Here is a 17,502-nt window from a genome sequence, read left to right as displayed (position 1 = left end):
GAAATTCTGGTTGGGTACCTTCATTGTCCCTCAATTTGGGGCAGTGAACTTAGGTTCATTTAGGACTATACAGAAATACCTTTTGAAGAAGCAGTTTCACTATTTTCTATCCACCCTAAACCAGTTGATCAATCACATATACGAAGCTGGCTGCTGTGTTACAAATAATAACAAGTCAGAGAACTCTGGGGGTCTATCCAAACCCTGTGTTTGCACGATGACTTCACTGCTCTCTGTGCCAGTAGGCACTGAGACTTGCCTGAAAAACAGAAAGCTGAAGGCATTGGACTTGTTTCATGTGAAAATGAACTTCTTGGATATTAGGTTGGTTAGACACCTTTTAACCCCAGGGGAAACCCGCTTCCCAAGAGAACTTGAGGCACATGAAAACCACTATTCCATCTGGTCTGGCTGTCAGTCTTGGCGATCAATCAGTTTGCCTGACAGCAAACACATCGCTGTGGCAGGGCTTTCTCCTGAGCCTTGCAAGGGAAACTCAAAGAAGCCAACAGGTCCCTATCTGATACCTATCAAGTCTGGAATCAATGAAGTCAGTTCGTCTTAAGCTGGTGTTCCTCAAACTTCAGTCATTCGTGTATGAATCTTGCTCTAAATACTACCTATACGATTTAAATCACTTGTTAAAATGTAAATGTATACGTTAACCCCATTCTATGCAGTAATACAAATAAAACTACAGGTTTGATTCACTGCATATATATACTTTTTTTCTAATGGCCATTAATATAAACACGAAACTATGGCAATGAAAAAATAGTTCCACATTAGACCTAAAATCATCTCAAGTATCACCACTCTGGCACCGGCTGATATTAACACAAAGTTCTTTTGGGACCTCATTCCAGGTGTATTTTGTGGAGCAACAGATAAATGAACCCCATGTGGACTTCCAAACTATATGTTCAAAAGAGATAATGAGATGACGAGAGATGTTTTTATCTCCAGCAGACAAACATCTCAACTTTATTCTGCCCAGTTCCCGATGTTGGTGAGCAACCAAATGGGGTTTACTTGGAAGAAGGTCATGCTGGAGCCTCCGTGAATTGTGCCATACTCAATGGCGGTCTGGTCAGCCAGGTCATCCACTGACTCAATGGGCACATCCATGCGCTGCACGGTCAGGAAGGCTGCCAGGTTGGCCGTGTAGGATGAGATGATGATCAGCGTGAATGCCCACCTATGTAGGAAAAGACGAGGAAGTCATCATTGCCTGGGCACTCCCTGGAGTCTTGGCCCCCAACCCCAGTCCTGCTGTGACATGGGAGAGACCAGGCATCTTTCTTCTGAAAGAGCTTTCAGCTTAGTGGGGGAAGAGAAAGGAGGCAGGGCATATGATGTCAACAGAAATGAATCGAGTTGGTGAGCACTGCCTGGAAGAAGACAGCTGATTTGTTTTTCTTATTTCCTAAAGGAGATGATTATTGGGTTATTATTCAAAAGAGGTATAGTCCATGCACATGAGACAGTTTTGGACACTGTGAGAAATGAGCCAGTGAATGAGCTGCGCGTGCCAGCTCCAAGGGCTCTGTTCAGAGCTAGAGCAGGAGGGCTTCCTCGCCTCCTCGTGCTGAAGCCAACCTTCAAATGTGCATTGCCAGGCACTGATCATCTACCACGAGCTACATCCACTATCTCACTTAATCCCTACAGCTCAGGAAGGCAAAATTCTTATCCCAATTTTACAGGTGAGGAAATTGAGGCTCAGAGAAGTGAAGCAACCTGCCAAGTAACACATTGATACATTCTTCTTTTTTTTTTTTTTTTTTTGAGACGGAGTCTCACTCTGTTGCCAGGCTGGAGTACAGTGGCGCGATCTTGGCTCACTGCAACCTCCACCTCTGGATTCAAGTGATTCTCTTGCCTCAGCCTCCTGAGGAGCTGAAACTATACACACATTCCACCCTGCCCAGCAAATTTTTGTATTTTTAGTAGAGATGGGGTTTCACTGTGTTGGCCAGGATGGTCTCCATCTCTTGACCTTGTGATCCACCTGCCTTGGCCTCCCAAAGTGCTGGGATTACAGGCGTAAGCCACCGCACCTGGCCGATAAATTCTTTTTTTTTGGAGACAGGGTCCTGCTCTGTCGTCCAGGCTGGAATGCAGTGGCTTAGTCAGGGCTCAATGCAACCTAGAACTCCCAGGCTCAAGAGTTCTTCCTGCCTCAGTCTCCCAAAGTACTGGGACTATAGGTGTGAGCCCCTGTGCCATCTGATAAATTTGTATTTTAAAATCAGTTCTATAAATTGTAACAGAAAATCTTTAGTAAAGACGACCTAGTGAAAAGCACCTTTGAACTGCTGAAAGGCTGGAATTAGAAACTATTCTTACAATGGTCATGCCATTTCAAATTAGAAGATTGTTTTATTGAGTAGACAGAACTCATTTAAAATTAGAATAATTTTGCAGCTCAGGCAGCATATATCCTAAATCCCTTAAAACCTGTGTGTTCATTTTAGTATGTTAAACAAGCCTTCTCCCATCTGGTCAACAGTATGGAGCTACATCCCAATCCCAAGGGGCTCAGAGAGAGATCGTAGCACAGTTTGGGATGGAGAATCACAAATTCTGAATCAGTGGAGCCTGAGTTCATGAGGCTTTATCCATTATAGACACACTAATGAGGAATGCATAGTGATTAACACACAGAATTCGGCAACCTGCTGCTGCTGGGTCGATTTTCAAGAGCAGCAGGTCCCATTGCCCTTTTTGCCACTGTGACCAAGAGCTTTTGCTGGCTGCCTCCCCAGGAGTGAAGCAACAGGGGCCTCCTCTGACCCGATGGGCACGTCTACATGGCAGACCACCGGCAAGTGAACTGGGTTTTGGTTCTGGCTGTGTTCCACTGTGAGACCGTGGGGAAAACCACTCACCTACTCTAAGCTCATTTACTTGTCTAATAAATATATGGGGATGATCATGCCTGCTCTGCCTGTCGCTGGAGAGTTGTGAGATAAAATGAAGTAATATGTCATGAGTGATCAGCAATCTGTAAAGGACTAGAGGGATGTGAGATATAGAGAAATGTCTAGAGAGACCATCAGACTGAAAATGGGATGAAAATCACCTGGCTACCTCCTTCTGCCTTCTCTATCTGTGACCTGTAAGTAGCAGGTGTCCCTCCATGCCCAAGGTCTGCTTTCCCTGCTCCTGCTTCAGCTCTTCTGCCCTATTGGAAGGTGCTTCTCATGACCATCCCTAAGAAAAGGCCTGGGGCAGGGCGGTCCCCAGGAGGAAGCCAGCGCTCTGCAGCTGCTTAGCTGTGGTGGCGTGTGCTGGGGGTTAATGAGCCCTAGGTATGGACATGACTCAGAATTGGCTACACTCTGGCTACACCCCAGCTGGCTATTTAGGCCACTGGTCACAAGGAAACTGGTCAGAGGGCACAAGCGGCTCAGTGCAAGGCCATCGGCTCTGCTGAGAAAGGGAATGATGCCCACTTCCGGAGGGGTCAGTGCAGCCTCGCTCCTGTATCAAAGGGCATTTTCAGTTGTCAAACTGGCATTCTCTCCAGCGACATGGTGTTTTCTATCTCATGCTCTGGGTGAGGAGGTCAAGGTAGGCCACAATGGCCCCGTCTTCTGACCTCCCACTCCTCCACAGAACGGACCAAACCGAGGCCCTGATTTAAGAACTAGGAACTGTTAGTGTGCTGGGAGAGAAGCACACTGACCACCTGGAGTCGGGGCTGGCACAGGCCTGTCACAGCGGCTTCGCATTTGCACTGAGCCCCTTCCCACACACGCTCTGGAACAGAGTGACCAAGCCACCTGCCGCCAGCTATTTAAAGCAGTGCTGAGTCCTCCCCTCAGGGCAGGGCAACCTGCAGGACGGCTGGGTCCTGGAGGAGGGATTTCCTGGGGTAAGGGTGGAGCTGACTAGCGGATGAAATGGGCAGTGGGGCCCTAGCTGCATCCATCCGTGTGAGCAGGCACCCCCGGAAGGAAAAGCCCCAGGGAGAAGATGAATATCCTGGCATGCTCCTCCCCCAGGGCTTCTGCCCAGGTTCCCGGATGTTGTGGGACTTCCGTGACTCTCCTTGCTGGGACTGTCCATCCTTCTTCCTGGGGACCTGAGCTCCCATTCTCCATGGTGATCTACTCAGTGACATCTCCGAACTATCTGGTAACAGGCGAGCATCTCGCCCAAGTTTAAATCCTGCTACATTTGTTGTTTATTAGGGAAAATGGAAACCCCAGACAGGAAGGCGTGGCTGTCTCGCTGCATTTTCACCTTCCTAACAGCCCAGTGGCTCCTCCAGTAATTCTGTCCAGACCACCCACTCTGGGCACCAGTACTCAAGGGTGGAAACATCACCTGTCCTTTTCCTTTGGCTAAACAGGCTGAGAAGGAAGGGAGAGAACCAAGGTCATAAGTCCTGTACGCTATGGCAGCCAAACCCACAGCAGATCTTTAAGAAAGGATCAAAAAAGGATCAAAAAAGGATCAAAAGAGGCATGTTTGTATTCTGCAAACATGCCTCTCCAGGCTATACACACACACACACACACACACACACACGTTTCATCTTGTTTTTCCTTTGCCCCCATAGTGGTCTAATAACAATGACCAGTCCATATGTTTATGTAGCACTTTCAAGTTTTCAAAGAGCTTTCCCACACATTGAATCATTTGCTCAACTCTGAACGACAAGAGTTTGCATTTTCCCACACCTGCTGAGGTGAACAGGCCAGCAAGCCCCCAGAGCCAGGGGCAGAGACCCAAAGCCTCAGAAGGCTGGTAGAGGGGGCGTGATGTGGCAGCCAGGCTGGCTTCCTCCTGCAGGGACTTCCTGCCAGCAGGCTCATATTTGCATAAATCTGCATATGCCTTCTCAAACCTCAGGTCATTTTCAGGTCAGGAAGTTACCATTGCTTTGCTGAAATTCATCAAGGCTGTTTTGTCACCTCCTCTCCCTTCCTCCCTTTGTTCCCCTCTGCATCCAGACCCCAGAGAGTGAGTAAGGGAAAGGGGACCAAATGGCACAGAGCAGGCCCCATCCATTGCCCCAAGCTTCTGAGTTGGCAGAAAGCACTCGGCTCCTTGCGTGGGTCTGCTGTAAGAGGCAGAGGCTCTGGGGCTCTAGCAGCTAGAGCCGGCTTATCAGAGGGCCCCTTTTGTGTCCCCACCCCACTTGGCCTGGTTCACCTCTGCCTGGGGCCTTACCAGACGCCACTGACACAGCGGGTGGATAAGGCGCGAGGGGCGATGGTGGAGCCCTGCTGCATGAACCCCCCGACCGGAAACCAGAGGCTGTTGCCCAGGGAGTACTGGTTCACCAGGAGGTTGCACCGGCCCTGGGCACATGGGTGTGGGCTGTACCACTCGTAGGGCGTCAACCTGTGGGAGAAAAGGAACATACACTAGTGCCACGGAGGCGGGGTGTGAAGGGACATAGGCAGGCTCTTCTGGCTGGTCTCATCTCTGAGACTGGCCTGTGGCCTTGGGCAAGACACTTCCCTTTGCTAGACTTGGAGTTTTGCAACCAAAAAAAAATGAAGCGGGTTGAACTGGGTTGATGGTTCTCAAACTTTTTTTAATCAAAGAGACATTTTTACCCTCAATAAATTCTGATGTGGAACTCCAAAATACAAAATAGAGGATGGCCGGGTGCGGTGACTCATGCCTGTAATCCCAGCACTTTGGGAGGCCGAGGTATGCGGATGGCTTGAGTCCAGGGGTTCGAGACCAGCCTGGGCAACACAGCGAAAACTCGTCTCTAGTAAAAAATACAAAAAATTTAGCCAGGTGTAGTGGTGCGTGCCTGTAATCCTAGCTACTCAAGAGGTTGAGATGGGTGAATCACTTGAGCCCGGGAGGTAAAGGTTGCAGTGAGCCAAGATCGCACCACTGTACTCCAGCCTGGACAAACAGAGTGAGACCCTGTCTCAAAAAAAAAAAAAAAAGATGAAAGTGGAGCGCCTGAGGCTAGGAGTGTCAAGAGGTGGACAGCCTGGGAAGCTGCTTGTTCTGTCACTGCCACTGACAGGGTGATGAGAACTACGGTTTGAAGACCCCCAGCCTAGAAGAGTGGTCCTCCAGCCTTAGCCTACCTCAGAACCACCAAGCCGGTGTGCTGACACAGATGGCTGGGCCCAGCCCCAAAACTTCTGCGTCGGTAAGTCTGGGGTGAAGCCTAAGAATTCCCAAGTTCCCAGATGATGCTGACACCACCGGGCCAGTGTCCACACTGACAGCCACTGGCCTGATTGGTGTCTAAAGCCAGGCTATCCCCTGTCTGTGTTTCAGACCTCCCCAGAGGCTTTCAAAAAAAAGATTGCTGCTGCTTGAGTTCCATTCCCAAATATTCTGGTTTCATTGGCTCAGGTGGGACCTGGGCATCAGTGTTTGTTTAAAGCTCCCCAGTGAGTGTAATGCACGCATGGGGCTGAGAAGGGCTGCTCTAAGCTCTGGGCCTTGGGGTGAGGTGGGGACACTGCCCTGCTTTTCCTCTCAGCCTCACCACTGGTGTCTCTCTGAATGGCCCCTCTGATGCCCAGAATGCCCGCTCTTCCCCCACCCGCCAGGGACATGCTTGCAGCCCCAGCCCATTTTGTACTCAAAGTCTTCCAGCTCTGACGAGAGAAACAGTATGCACAGGTGTGCACCGCCCAGGCGGGTGGGGTGCTGTGTGCTCGGTGTTATCTTCACACTGCTCCTTCCTGCACCTGGCCTGATGTGCACTTAGTGTTCCCACTGTTGCTGCCTCCCATTTCCATCTGTGCCTCCCCCCCGCCCCGAGTACAACGCAAACGTGTCAGCGTTGGCCCCTTGACCGGTGAGATGTGCTCTGTCCCTCTGTGCGGGTCCCGAGGAGCTGGCTGGCACTCTGGTGCCCCACTTTGTTGGCTCCCAAGCCTATGGACCATTGGTGGGATCTGCAGAACTTCAAAGATACAGATTCTCAGGCCCTTCTCCTAGAGATTCTGAGGTCATGGGACCAGGGAATTCAAATGTCTGAAAGCTCCCTACGGGACTCTGAAGTCAGCTTGCTTGGGAATGGCTACCAAAGAGCTGTCGTTTTCAGATTTTTTTTTCCCTGTAAAATCTTACCCAGAAGTACAATATATAAGAAATAAAAGTAGAGCTGGTCTGGATGAGGAGGAGTTGGGGACCCAGGGCTCTGGCTGCCCAGCCTCTTGTCATTTCACCCCTAAAGGCTCTGGTTGCTCCCAGGAGCCTTTGCAGTCCATAGAACCATGTTTGAAAATCACTGTCTTAATACAGAATACCTTAGACTCCAGTATTTTGTGTGTGTGTGGTGTGTGTGTGTGTGTGTGTTGTGTGTGTGCGCGTAGTGAGGAGAGAGAGAGGCCATATGGTTAGCCCTTTAGCACATTTTCGTTAACCTTTCTATGATGCTAGATGCTGGAGGGAGTGTGTTTGGATGTGGAGGGGAGGGAAGAGGGGCAGTGTAATACCCCAGGGCTGGTTGAAAGCTCCAGGCTGCTGCAGGTGTGTTGAAGCAGGCGTGTATATATCTGCTCACCAAGCCCCAAGACTTTTCAGGGCCCTTGAGGTGACCTGGGTGTTGTGGCATGCCACACACAAGGGCTCACATCCAAGGGGCAAGTGTGAATTACAGAGCAGTGGCGCCAGGGCTCACGTAGACAGCCTTCTAACGCGGCAGCAGTGTGGCAAAGTGGAGAGGTAAGGTGTCAGACAGCGTGCTAGCTCCCCGTCTCACAGGCCATCACTGACAGCAGATACTCAACAGTGGCCATGCCTACAGGCCCGGGAGGGCTTGGTGGCACCTGAGCAGCAAACTCTGCCACGTTTGAAAATGACCAGGTTGTCAGCAAGGCCTGTCTTTTTTGGCTGCATCTTGGCCCCAAAGACCTTCCTGATCTTGGGGAGCTTGGTCTCCACTGGAAGAGGTATGTGCAGACAGGTTGATGCAACCCTTCTCTGGAAGGCTGGGAAGTGCCCCCAGGGGTTAGGTAGCCGGTGGTTCCCTAGGGCTCACCATGCAGCAGCTCCATCCCCGCGTGCCCCCCTCAGTCCAGTGAATGAACATGCCCTAGGGGAAGACCCCACCCACGCCACAGAGATGGGATGTGCACTCTAAAATGGTCTGCCCTGCCGCTGTGGCCTGGAGGCAAAGGTAACAACTGAGGAGACACCTGCAAACAGAACCACGGACAGATTTCCAGAAGCTCCTCCTGAGTAGCTCTCGGCTCTCACATAACAGCCCTTTGTGAGCCTCCACCGCAGTAAGTGGAAGGCTAGCAGCACCAGGGACCTGAGTGAGTGGCCTGGGAGCCACCAGGGCTCATTCCACTTCTGGAGGGTTAAGCTGGCTCCCCTGCAGCTCAGGCTGGTCCAATAGCCTGTGGCCTCGAGCGAAACTACCTTTTCTGTGCACATTCTTGGGAAGCCACAGCCTCAGGCTGCTCCTCGGGTTTTTCCATAGGGTCAGGGCAGCCCCTGGCTTCCTGGGGATCGGGCAGGGCTTATTCTCCCCACTCCCAGGTCTGGCCCGTGTGTCTCAACTCAGCACTTCTTGAAAACGCCTCTCTCCATCCCGTCTCCTTGCCTCCCGTCACCAGCCTCCATGGTTCGCATTCGACAGGGCAGCTGTGTTTTCAGAGGCAGACCCAGGCTGTCTGCATAGGACGCCTTCTCCCTGGCCTGCTCCACTGCAGCCCCCAGTGCCCCCAGTCCAGATTCACAGGCTCTGTTTCTTGTCATTCAGCACTTTGTGGCAGATCCTTTGTGGCAATGACTGATGCCAGGGCAGCCAAATGCATAGTGCTTAATGGGAGTCATCTTCCTGCCACCCTCACCCCTCCTCTCTTCCCAGGGCTCCTACACAAGCAGGGGGCTTGGGTGGGGCTCTGGGGGGAAGTGGGAGGGACAGGAGGCAGAGGTGCAGAAGCCAAGCCACCTGTCTGCGTCGTGCACAGTGGGGAACATTTGGATGGGCAGCGTGAGGTCGACAGCGGGGCAGAGAGCATTTCAGGTCCCCAGTCCTTCTCCTGTCCCTCTAGTTTGGCACCAAGATCTTACCAACCCACTCCTCTCCTCCTCCCCACCCCCTCCCCGTGCAGTTCCCAGAGGTGGACACGAGGTGGCGGTGTGAGGACAGGGAAGGGAAGAGGAGCGTACCGAGCCACCAGGAAGAGGACACAGCTGACAGCCAGATAGGCTAGAAGCATGAAGAGCCAGACGCCTGGAGAAAATGGGTCCAGGAAGGAGAAATAGCCGGGTTTGCGTCCCTGGAAATGGAGACAAAAACAAGATTCACCACACACATTCAGTCAAAATGACCTTGGGGCAGGCAGGGCAGGGCAGAGGAGGTAGTGAGTATGGGTCTGGCCCCAGTTCCCATTTCTCTGGGTTCTGGGTGATTGGTTTAAATGACACTGGGAATGAGGGTGTAGCCAGGCTGGGCAAACACCACCACCCAGCCCTGACCTCAGCAGGTGACACAGAACAGCAGCAGGGGCCATGCCACTTCCTGGGATGAGGCAGGCTTTGTGCTGGCAAAGAGGAACAACCCTCAGTGCCCCGAAGTACCACCCTGTGTCCTCCATGGGGAGTCGAGGATGGACTCAGGGAGCACCTTTGAGCTGCTGCTGTCTGCACTGCTGGATTCGACCACAGCATGCCTCTTAGACACTCACATCTTTTTCACAAGGATGCTAATACAACCGGAATCTCTGGGTTTTGTTTGCAGGGTGATCTCACACAGTGAGACCTTCCCCTGTCAACCTCAAAACAGTCCTGGGAGGCATAAGTTATTATTCTCATTTTACAAGTGAAGAAGCCAAAGCCGAGGGCAGTCAGAGATGTGCCCGAGGTTCCACAGCATGTAAGTGGAAGAGCCGGGACCCAAACAAGCCCATGTTTCCTGACTCAAAGCCCAGGGCTCACACCACTGCGCTGTGGGAAAACATGTTGCAAGGCCAGGGATGAGTCTGGCCAGAGTCCTGTGAGCCAGACGATGGAGCCAGGAACGGAATCCTGGGTGCCAAGCTCGCCACCATTCTTCACGGGAAAACAAAAGGGAATGAGAAGGATGGAGTTAAGTCATCTGCTCCACGTCTTTAGCCGTGTGCTCTCAGGCAAGTCCCCACCCCTCTCTGGCCTCAGTTGGAGTGGGACTAGATCCGAGGTGACCACGATCCGAGGTGACCAGTGGCCTATGGACGCATACAGCCCACAGACTTGGTTTACCCTGTAGCATCTACCTCGTTTGTATTAGTTGCCAGCGTTAAATAATTAGGCAACTTCACATACAAATCTAGATTTCTGGCTTTTTAAAAAATGGGGCGACCTTGACACCACTGAGTCCAAGTTCCCAATTGGCTGAAGCTGAGTGTGGGCTGCCCACTGGAGACAGGGCACATTCTCTGCAGCTCCGTGCTGCTACCCTGTCTTGTCCCAGGCTGGTTTCTTTCATTTACTATAAAACCACTGGACTTAGATGTGCTCTAAGGACTACTGTAAATGGAAAACGCTATGATTCTATGAGGCCAGAAATCCAGGAAGTCCATGGATAGGACTGAAGATCAGTACTAAGCTCAGGGTTCTATGAACAGGTCAGCGTTTAAGCTCAAGATCATATTGGCCATGGCGCAACCTACTGTCACTATCAAGGTATGTCATTTTTACACTGGGGTTCCCAGAAACACAAAAGGGAACTCCCTATGCCAATACCGAGCTAAACTCGACCAGCCCTCTGAGCGTTCATTATTCAGGGGAAGCTGGAAGAAGCTGAGAAACTCCAAGTAACAACAGCTGTTTCCACGGCTGCATCTGAGGCAGGTGGGAGCAGACAGTTCTGCACGCTCCTGTTGTATCTGCATAGCCCCCATCATGGGTGATTTCCAGCTCCTCTTCTGGACGCTTTTCCCTTCCTTCTTAGGGAGCCAGTGGGCACACTGTGTTTCCTTCTACCTGTGGTGCAGTTTTACTTTCCTCTTTGAGACAAGAGCCGGAGGGTACACGGAGAGGACGTGAAGACTCATCCTCTGCCAAAAACGGCAGCTGTTCTTGGGCACTGTGGCCTTTCAGCAGCATGACAATGACCTCTCATATGGTCTATCTGAAACTGTTTTTCTTTCACAGTATGGGCTCAGACCACGGAACTGCCCTTTGATACCAATTGCAAGTTCTTTGACCCACTGTGGATCCATGCTCAGTCTGCAGACAACACTCAGGTATTATTGGAAACATGAAACAACTGGGGGACAAAACCCAGTAACTTAGGGAAGGGAGCAGGAGAAGAATGAGGAGATCATTTAAGCTTGTCTCATCCCGTCATTACATAAATCCTCTAATAGAAGGCAAAGGACTTCAGAGCAGCAGAATCCAAGTCCCCAGTTAATCATTCCTGTGTCCATCACGGCTTGACTGTGTTTCCTTCATCATCCTAAGAGCCAGAGGCAGACCAGGAAGACACAGAGAGGGCAGGATCCATATACAGAGTACGGAATCAGTAACGGAGCCGATCATGTCTATACACCTACCGCAATAGAAATCACTAGTGTGGTCCACTCCTGGGGTCTTTTTTGACCCCAGAGCTTCTCTGAGTAAATGTGCATGAATTCCACGTGCCCTGTCACTTATGACTGTTTCAATCTGTCTCTCAACTGAAAAATCTATTACTGTTGCTTTCTGACTCTGAAACCCCATTAGATGCTCAATGTCAGAAATCTATACCTGATTATATCACAACAGGTGAAATTGAGGAAAATGACAGCACTATTTAAAGCTGCCATATTTGGTTATAGGTGATAAGGAATGATGCACAGCTGTGGGAAAAATTCCTAGAGACCAAAGTTATAAAACAGAGAACATCACACAAACAAAAACCAAGACATGAACAAAGCTCCCCCAGAAACACACCAATCACGTTGGCAAGGCAACATCTGATTCTACTTGTGATTGACTGACGCCAACCAGAAGAGCAAGGAATGGGCAGTCATTTGAGATTTGGGTCCCGGCTTATACAGCCTTGGCTTAGGCTAAATCCATGCTGTTTCTATGATGCCAAAGAGAAGTATGTTTCTTGCAAGATTCTGAGTGCCCACGATTTTTTTCTATGTGGATGGTTTAGATCACTTTCTTCCCAAAAGACATGAGTTACTGGCACTTGGGACAAGTCAGGTGTCATATGCCATAGGCATTTCTTCCAAATAATTGATTTTCCTTAGCTCAAAGGAGGTATGATGGTGATGCCTTTCTTTTGAAGAACTAAAAGTGCTTCACTATGTTCTCTTGATTTCAATACCCAATTTTCCATACTGACAGATGGAAGAACTGAGACCCAGGGAGGTTAAGTGTCTCGCTCAAATCATTGGTGATGGCTTCAATTTCTCTGGTGCTCATTCATCAAGCTGTGCCATAGGCATGCCACACTCTCCTTCATTCAAATGGCAGCTGTACTGCATCTTCCTCTCCTTTTAATCTTCACATCTTTATTTACTCCAATAAATTCCCTAATTAATCCCACGCCTTCTCCCCAATGCCAGCAAACTCTCAACCTACACACCCTCTTCGAGTACTCTTGAACATTATTTATTTATACCCATCACCATTTATTGTGACTCTGCTGTATTTATAGGCATTTGTATTGATTTATACACGTCTCTGTTGACTGTGAGTTGGCCAGTTCCTTCCGGTGAATACAACCACTTTGGAAGTAGATTGGTGGTTATATATAGTCTATGCCCCAAATGTTGAAGACAGGTCAAGCTCTGCTGATGAAATTGAAAATTAGATGGCAGCAAAATTAGAATTAGCTCCCTTGACGTTTGGACTGTGCATCAGACTGACCGTCAATCAGTATCCCTGATGCTCTTTGACGGAGGGAGAGACGCAAAGGGCTGGTCATCAACTGACCACAATCCTGGTGTGTGTAGGTCCTTTGCACGATAGTAGTGGGGCTATCCATGGAGCTGTGAAGTGGCATTAAACCCCCCTTGCATGCCCAACGTTCCTCTTATCCTTCAAAATAATCTGTTAGCTCATTGATACTTCACTCTATACATACTGGAAGAAATGACGTTCTAGGAAGAATGCAATTGCTTTCCCAGAGTCTGAAGCCAGATTCACAGGGACACCAGAGCCAGGCAGTCAGGACAGGTAGTGAATAAAACCCAGACTCTGGAGCCAGACTGTGCAAGATTGAATTCTGGCCCTACCGTTTACAAGACACGCAATCCTGGATAAGCTGGGTAACCTCTAGGTCCCTGTTTCTTCCTGTGTAACATGCAGGAAATAATAACACCTACCTCATGGGGTTGTTCTGAGAATTCAGTGAGTTAACACATAGAGCTATATGTATGTTCACTCCTCTTCTGTCTAATGGTAGCTGTGAGTGAAGGGGGAGTGGGGAGATGGGGGAGGCGGGAACTTCCTTTTACACTGATGCCTTCAACGGACAAGAAATACTACACTTTCTCTCTTATGGTGACACATGTTAAAGATGCTTTGGGGAAGAATGCTATCTGGCTACAGCCACTTTTCAGAACTCCTGGAGTTTCTATAGCTATAATATATGCATCATGAGAGTTCCTCTAGGGCTCTCCAGAGAAGCACTTAGGGCAATGCCAGGCTTTCTTCTGGAAGGAGGACTCTTAAAAGCCAGTGATTCCAACTTTTAGAACTCAATCCCTCCTCAGCCTTCCCAAAGAAGTCACTGACAGAGTGGACCAGACATGTGGCAGGTTCTCTTGGATCTGTGTTAGGGCTCTGTAGCCTAGCCACCATTTCCCTACACAAATGCATGATACCAGCTCTCTTCTTTCCCGAAACTCCATCTCCTCCCAGCATAGCCAAGGACAAAGGGTCCTTCATGTGCTTTTTTACAGTCTTTAGAACTAAGTGGCAATTTATAGAAAGGTTGCTTGTGATATAGTCAACTCCCAGCAGTGCCCATTGGTCACTCAAACACTGTCCAGGGCTGAAGAGGTAAGAGAATGCAGTCTCTCCAAGACTCCTGGGAGCGGCAGGAGGAGGTGATTTCTTCCTGTCCCTCAGCAGGATCCCATGGATGGCCTCCCTCAGTGTGTCTGCAATGGATTGTCCTGCTGATATTTTGGTTTAGCATGCGCTTTCCATCTCTGACTCCAAGAGGAAAAAAGGAAGCAAGTAATTAATTCCTATCCATGTAAAGCACCCAGATGGGTCTGTTGCCCATAGAACTCACATGCTAGTGTATCTTTTCACTTACTGGCTGAAAATCTGGTGTGAGGAGACCTACATTCTAATCCTGGCACTGACCTGGACTTGCTGAGTGGTGGTGCTAGGCAAGCCACTCAACTTATCTGGGTGCCATTATCTTCTCCCATAGAAAGGAGCACCATGAACGGAGCACTTTAATCCACATGGAGAGGGGCCGTGAGAATTACTAAAATAATGTTGATAACACACCTTGAGCTTCTTCAGAGAGAGGCACTCAGTAAATAACTAATATTAATATGATTATACATTCAGGGATCCATATTTCCATTATATGGGCTATCATGTTACTTAGCTTTAAGGAATAGAACTCTATTCATTTTCCATTTTCTTATAACAGAGTATTAAGCAGTATTAGAAATGATTCACTGGTTTACTTAGCATTGTTCTCCATTTTCCTAGACAGTCTTTCTGAAACGAAACAGACCTTCTTGAAAAACGGGTAATATATCCAGCAATGTCATGCATTAATTTAATGTCAGCATTTATTTCTCCCTCACATTTGTTTTTTTTTTTTTTTTTTTTTTGAGACAGAGTCTTGCTCTGTCACCCAGGCTAGAGTGCAATGTTGCAATCTTGGCTCACAACAACCTCCGCCTCCAGGGTTCAAGTGATTCTCCTGCCTCAATTTCCTGAGTAGTTGGGATTACAGGCATGCACCACCACGCCCAGCTAATTTTTGCATTTTTGGTAAAGACACGGTTTTACCATGTTGGTCAGGCTGGTCTCGAACTCCTGACCTCATAATCTGCCCACCTCAGCCTCCCAAAATGCTAGGATTACAGGAGTGAGCCACCGCGCCCAGCCTATTTCTCCCTCACTTTTTAAACACTGTCTGATTTTTCTTTTCCTTGAGAAAGAAGACTCTAGCTAAGAGTTAAGAAGAGAAAAAGAACAGAGTATAAAACTTTCCCATTTGTTAACCAAAGGTGGAACAAGTTGGTATGGAGGGAAAATGGTAAGCTCACATTTTCCAGGGAGTCTCGGATATTCTAGCTGGCTTGGGACCCTCTCTGGGATCAGAGATAGTACCCTCAGATGGGAAAGGATCTTGAAAAATCACCTAAAGCATAGCGTTGACACTGAAAGAAATACACCTATGATACCATAAAGACAGGTAGTTGGACATGTATGGAGATTTGGAGACCAAAAACCTGGTTTCAATGCCCCCTGCAACATTGTGTTGCTTTTCCTCTTTCCTCTGCACTGACTGGGCTCACAGAGTTTCAGAATTTTGTCCTGTAAAATGAGAATCCTACTACCTGCTTCACGGCATTATTCCATTAAACCAGAGACTGTACATGAAAGTGCTTTATAAATTAGGAGACGTGAGTCAACAAACCACCATCTTACACATATTCCCAATTTCCTTGAAGATGTCAATACTGAGTTTTTATTTTAACTTATTTAATTTTTTAAGAGGTGGGGTCTTGCTCTGTTGCCCAAGCTGCAGTGCAGTCATAACTCACTATAGCCTCGAACCCTGGTGATACTCCTGCCTCAGCCTTCAAAGTGGCTGGGATTACAGGCGTGCACCACTGCACCCAGCAACAATGAACTGTTTGGGTGAGATTTATTCATGTGGGGGTTCTATGGGCCAAACACTGAATCCCAGGTTGGCTTCTACCACACTCTGATGATGCCTTGCTATAACAGTCAGGGTGTGCTTGAGGAATACAAACTCACTTTAATATTATTCTGAACAAAACATCATTAGGTAAATTGCTGCTGCAGAAAAAAAGAGACGGAAAACTACATGATATACTCTAACGTCAAATACAAATGGTTTTGGTTTTTCATATTCTTTTCCCCTCCATTCACAGGTATATTTGAGAGCTCAAAGTATGCATTAATGCCATAAAACCCTTGACTGCAAAATGTCCTTGGAATTATACTGCCATACCAAATACTAAACTTATCATTACAAGGAGATGAGCTGATGCGCCAGGGAAACCAAGAGTCTTGAACTTCAGATGTTCTGCCACTTGGTTCCCATCCTTGAGGTACCAGGGGACAACAAAGGCTAAAGGCTGGACCATCTATATATAGCCTAGAAGCCCATCTGGCCCCAGACACGGATTCTGATACCTTCTCAGGTGGATGCTATGTTGTGTGTGGAATATGTAGGCATTGAGAGAGAGAGAGAGAGAGAGAGAGAGAGAGAGCGCACGAGCGAGCAGTGAGTTCAGGTGGCAGCTACAGCCAGACCTGAGCAAAGGCTGCATTTAGGCTGCCTGAAACATCTGCCTCCCACCTCTTTTTGTTCTCAAGACCTACAGGGGTAAAGGCCAGAAGGCAAAAAAAAATCTATTTGGGTCACTTGTCCTGCTGCCTGGAATACTGGCCCTGTAGGGTTCCCTAATAGAATCTCAGGTTCCTGGGGCTCAGTGCTGCCCAATCAGGAGCACAAAGGAAAGCATAGCATTCACTGCCCACAGGATCACTGGATTTATGACCTGCCCTCCTTCCTTCCTGTTAAGTAAATACTGCATGTTTAGGATGACCCCATTTTCCATACCAAAAATCATATAAAAATCTATGGTCTGAAAAGAGGGTACGTTTCCCTTAATGTAACTCCCATTGGAGGCTACAAAGGGAGAGAGGGATAAACAAAGAATAATATAATGCAGCCTAAAAGTGTTATAATAGAAGCATAGGCAGACGGCAAGCAGCTCCATCTAGGGGAGCCACATGGAAGAGCAAGTGCCATTTGAGCTGGGTATTGAAAGCCAGGCAAGAGTTTGTTAGCTGGCTGAGAGGCAAGCAGATGAGCATGAACCTAGATGAGGAGGCAGGAAGGGTCTGACCTGACAAAAGAGCAGTGAGCAGCAAGGGGCAAAGGCACCTGCAGGCAAAGACCTGGATGTAAGAAAGTTGAACTTTTTTGTGTGAGTGATGGGCAGCTGGTGAATGATTTCAAGTAGGAGGTTGACATGATTACATTTATTTTTTTTTTAAACCAACACCCAGGCTGCAAATAGATTATGAAGGAACAATTAATACACATTTCTTGAGTATAATACTTCACTAACACTTTACTGTGTATACGTCAGGCACTGCTATGAATGTATTACATACGTATTCTCATTTAATTTGCATGACAACCCATTTTTACAAATGAAGAAGCTGAGATGTATGTGACATGCATCTAATAACTGTAAAAGATGGGAATACACCCAGACAGTCTGGGTCCAGAGTCCATGGTTCTCACTCTGCTGTTTCTTAGTGAATGCATATAATGACTGTTGCCTTTTGATGGGGATCCAGTAATGGGCAAGAAATGCCTTGCCCTAA

The 17,502-nt window shown here is 48.5% G+C and overlaps 1 protein-coding gene and 1 long non-coding RNA gene across 2 annotated transcripts in view; one reads left to right on the top strand and one right to left on the bottom strand.

Moving 5' to 3' along the window:
* GRIK4 (glutamate receptor, ionotropic, kainate 4) overlaps nt 1-17,502 on the bottom strand; it is a 369,007-nt gene that overhangs the window by 26,310 nt on the left and 325,195 nt on the right. The window contains exons 14-16 of the mRNA XM_011964977.1: nt 9,127-9,236; nt 5,185-5,358; nt 1,033-1,198 (exon numbers count right to left, since the gene is read on the bottom strand). Of these exons, the coding sequence (XP_011820367.1) occupies nt 1,033-1,198; nt 5,185-5,358; nt 9,127-9,236 (450 nt within the window). The remainder of the gene's footprint in view (nt 1-1,032; nt 1,199-5,184; nt 5,359-9,126; nt 9,237-17,502) is intronic.
* LOC105528265 overlaps nt 4,069-17,502 on the top strand; it is a 17,532-nt gene continuing 4,098 nt past the window's right edge. Inside the window, exons 1-2 of the long non-coding RNA XR_001004333.1 lie at nt 4,069-4,150; nt 11,092-11,183. This is a non-coding gene — a long non-coding RNA (uncharacterized LOC105528265). The remainder of the gene's footprint in view (nt 4,151-11,091; nt 11,184-17,502) is intronic.

Source organism: Mandrillus leucophaeus, unplaced genomic scaffold (assembly GCF_000951045.1).
Source record: "Mandrillus leucophaeus isolate KB7577 unplaced genomic scaffold, Mleu.le_1.0 Scaffold71, whole genome shotgun sequence".
NCBI lineage: Eukaryota > Metazoa > Chordata > Mammalia > Primates > Cercopithecidae > Mandrillus > Mandrillus leucophaeus.
The sequence above is the reverse complement of the archived record's forward strand: the minus strand, read 5'-3'. Positions and strand labels throughout refer to the sequence as shown.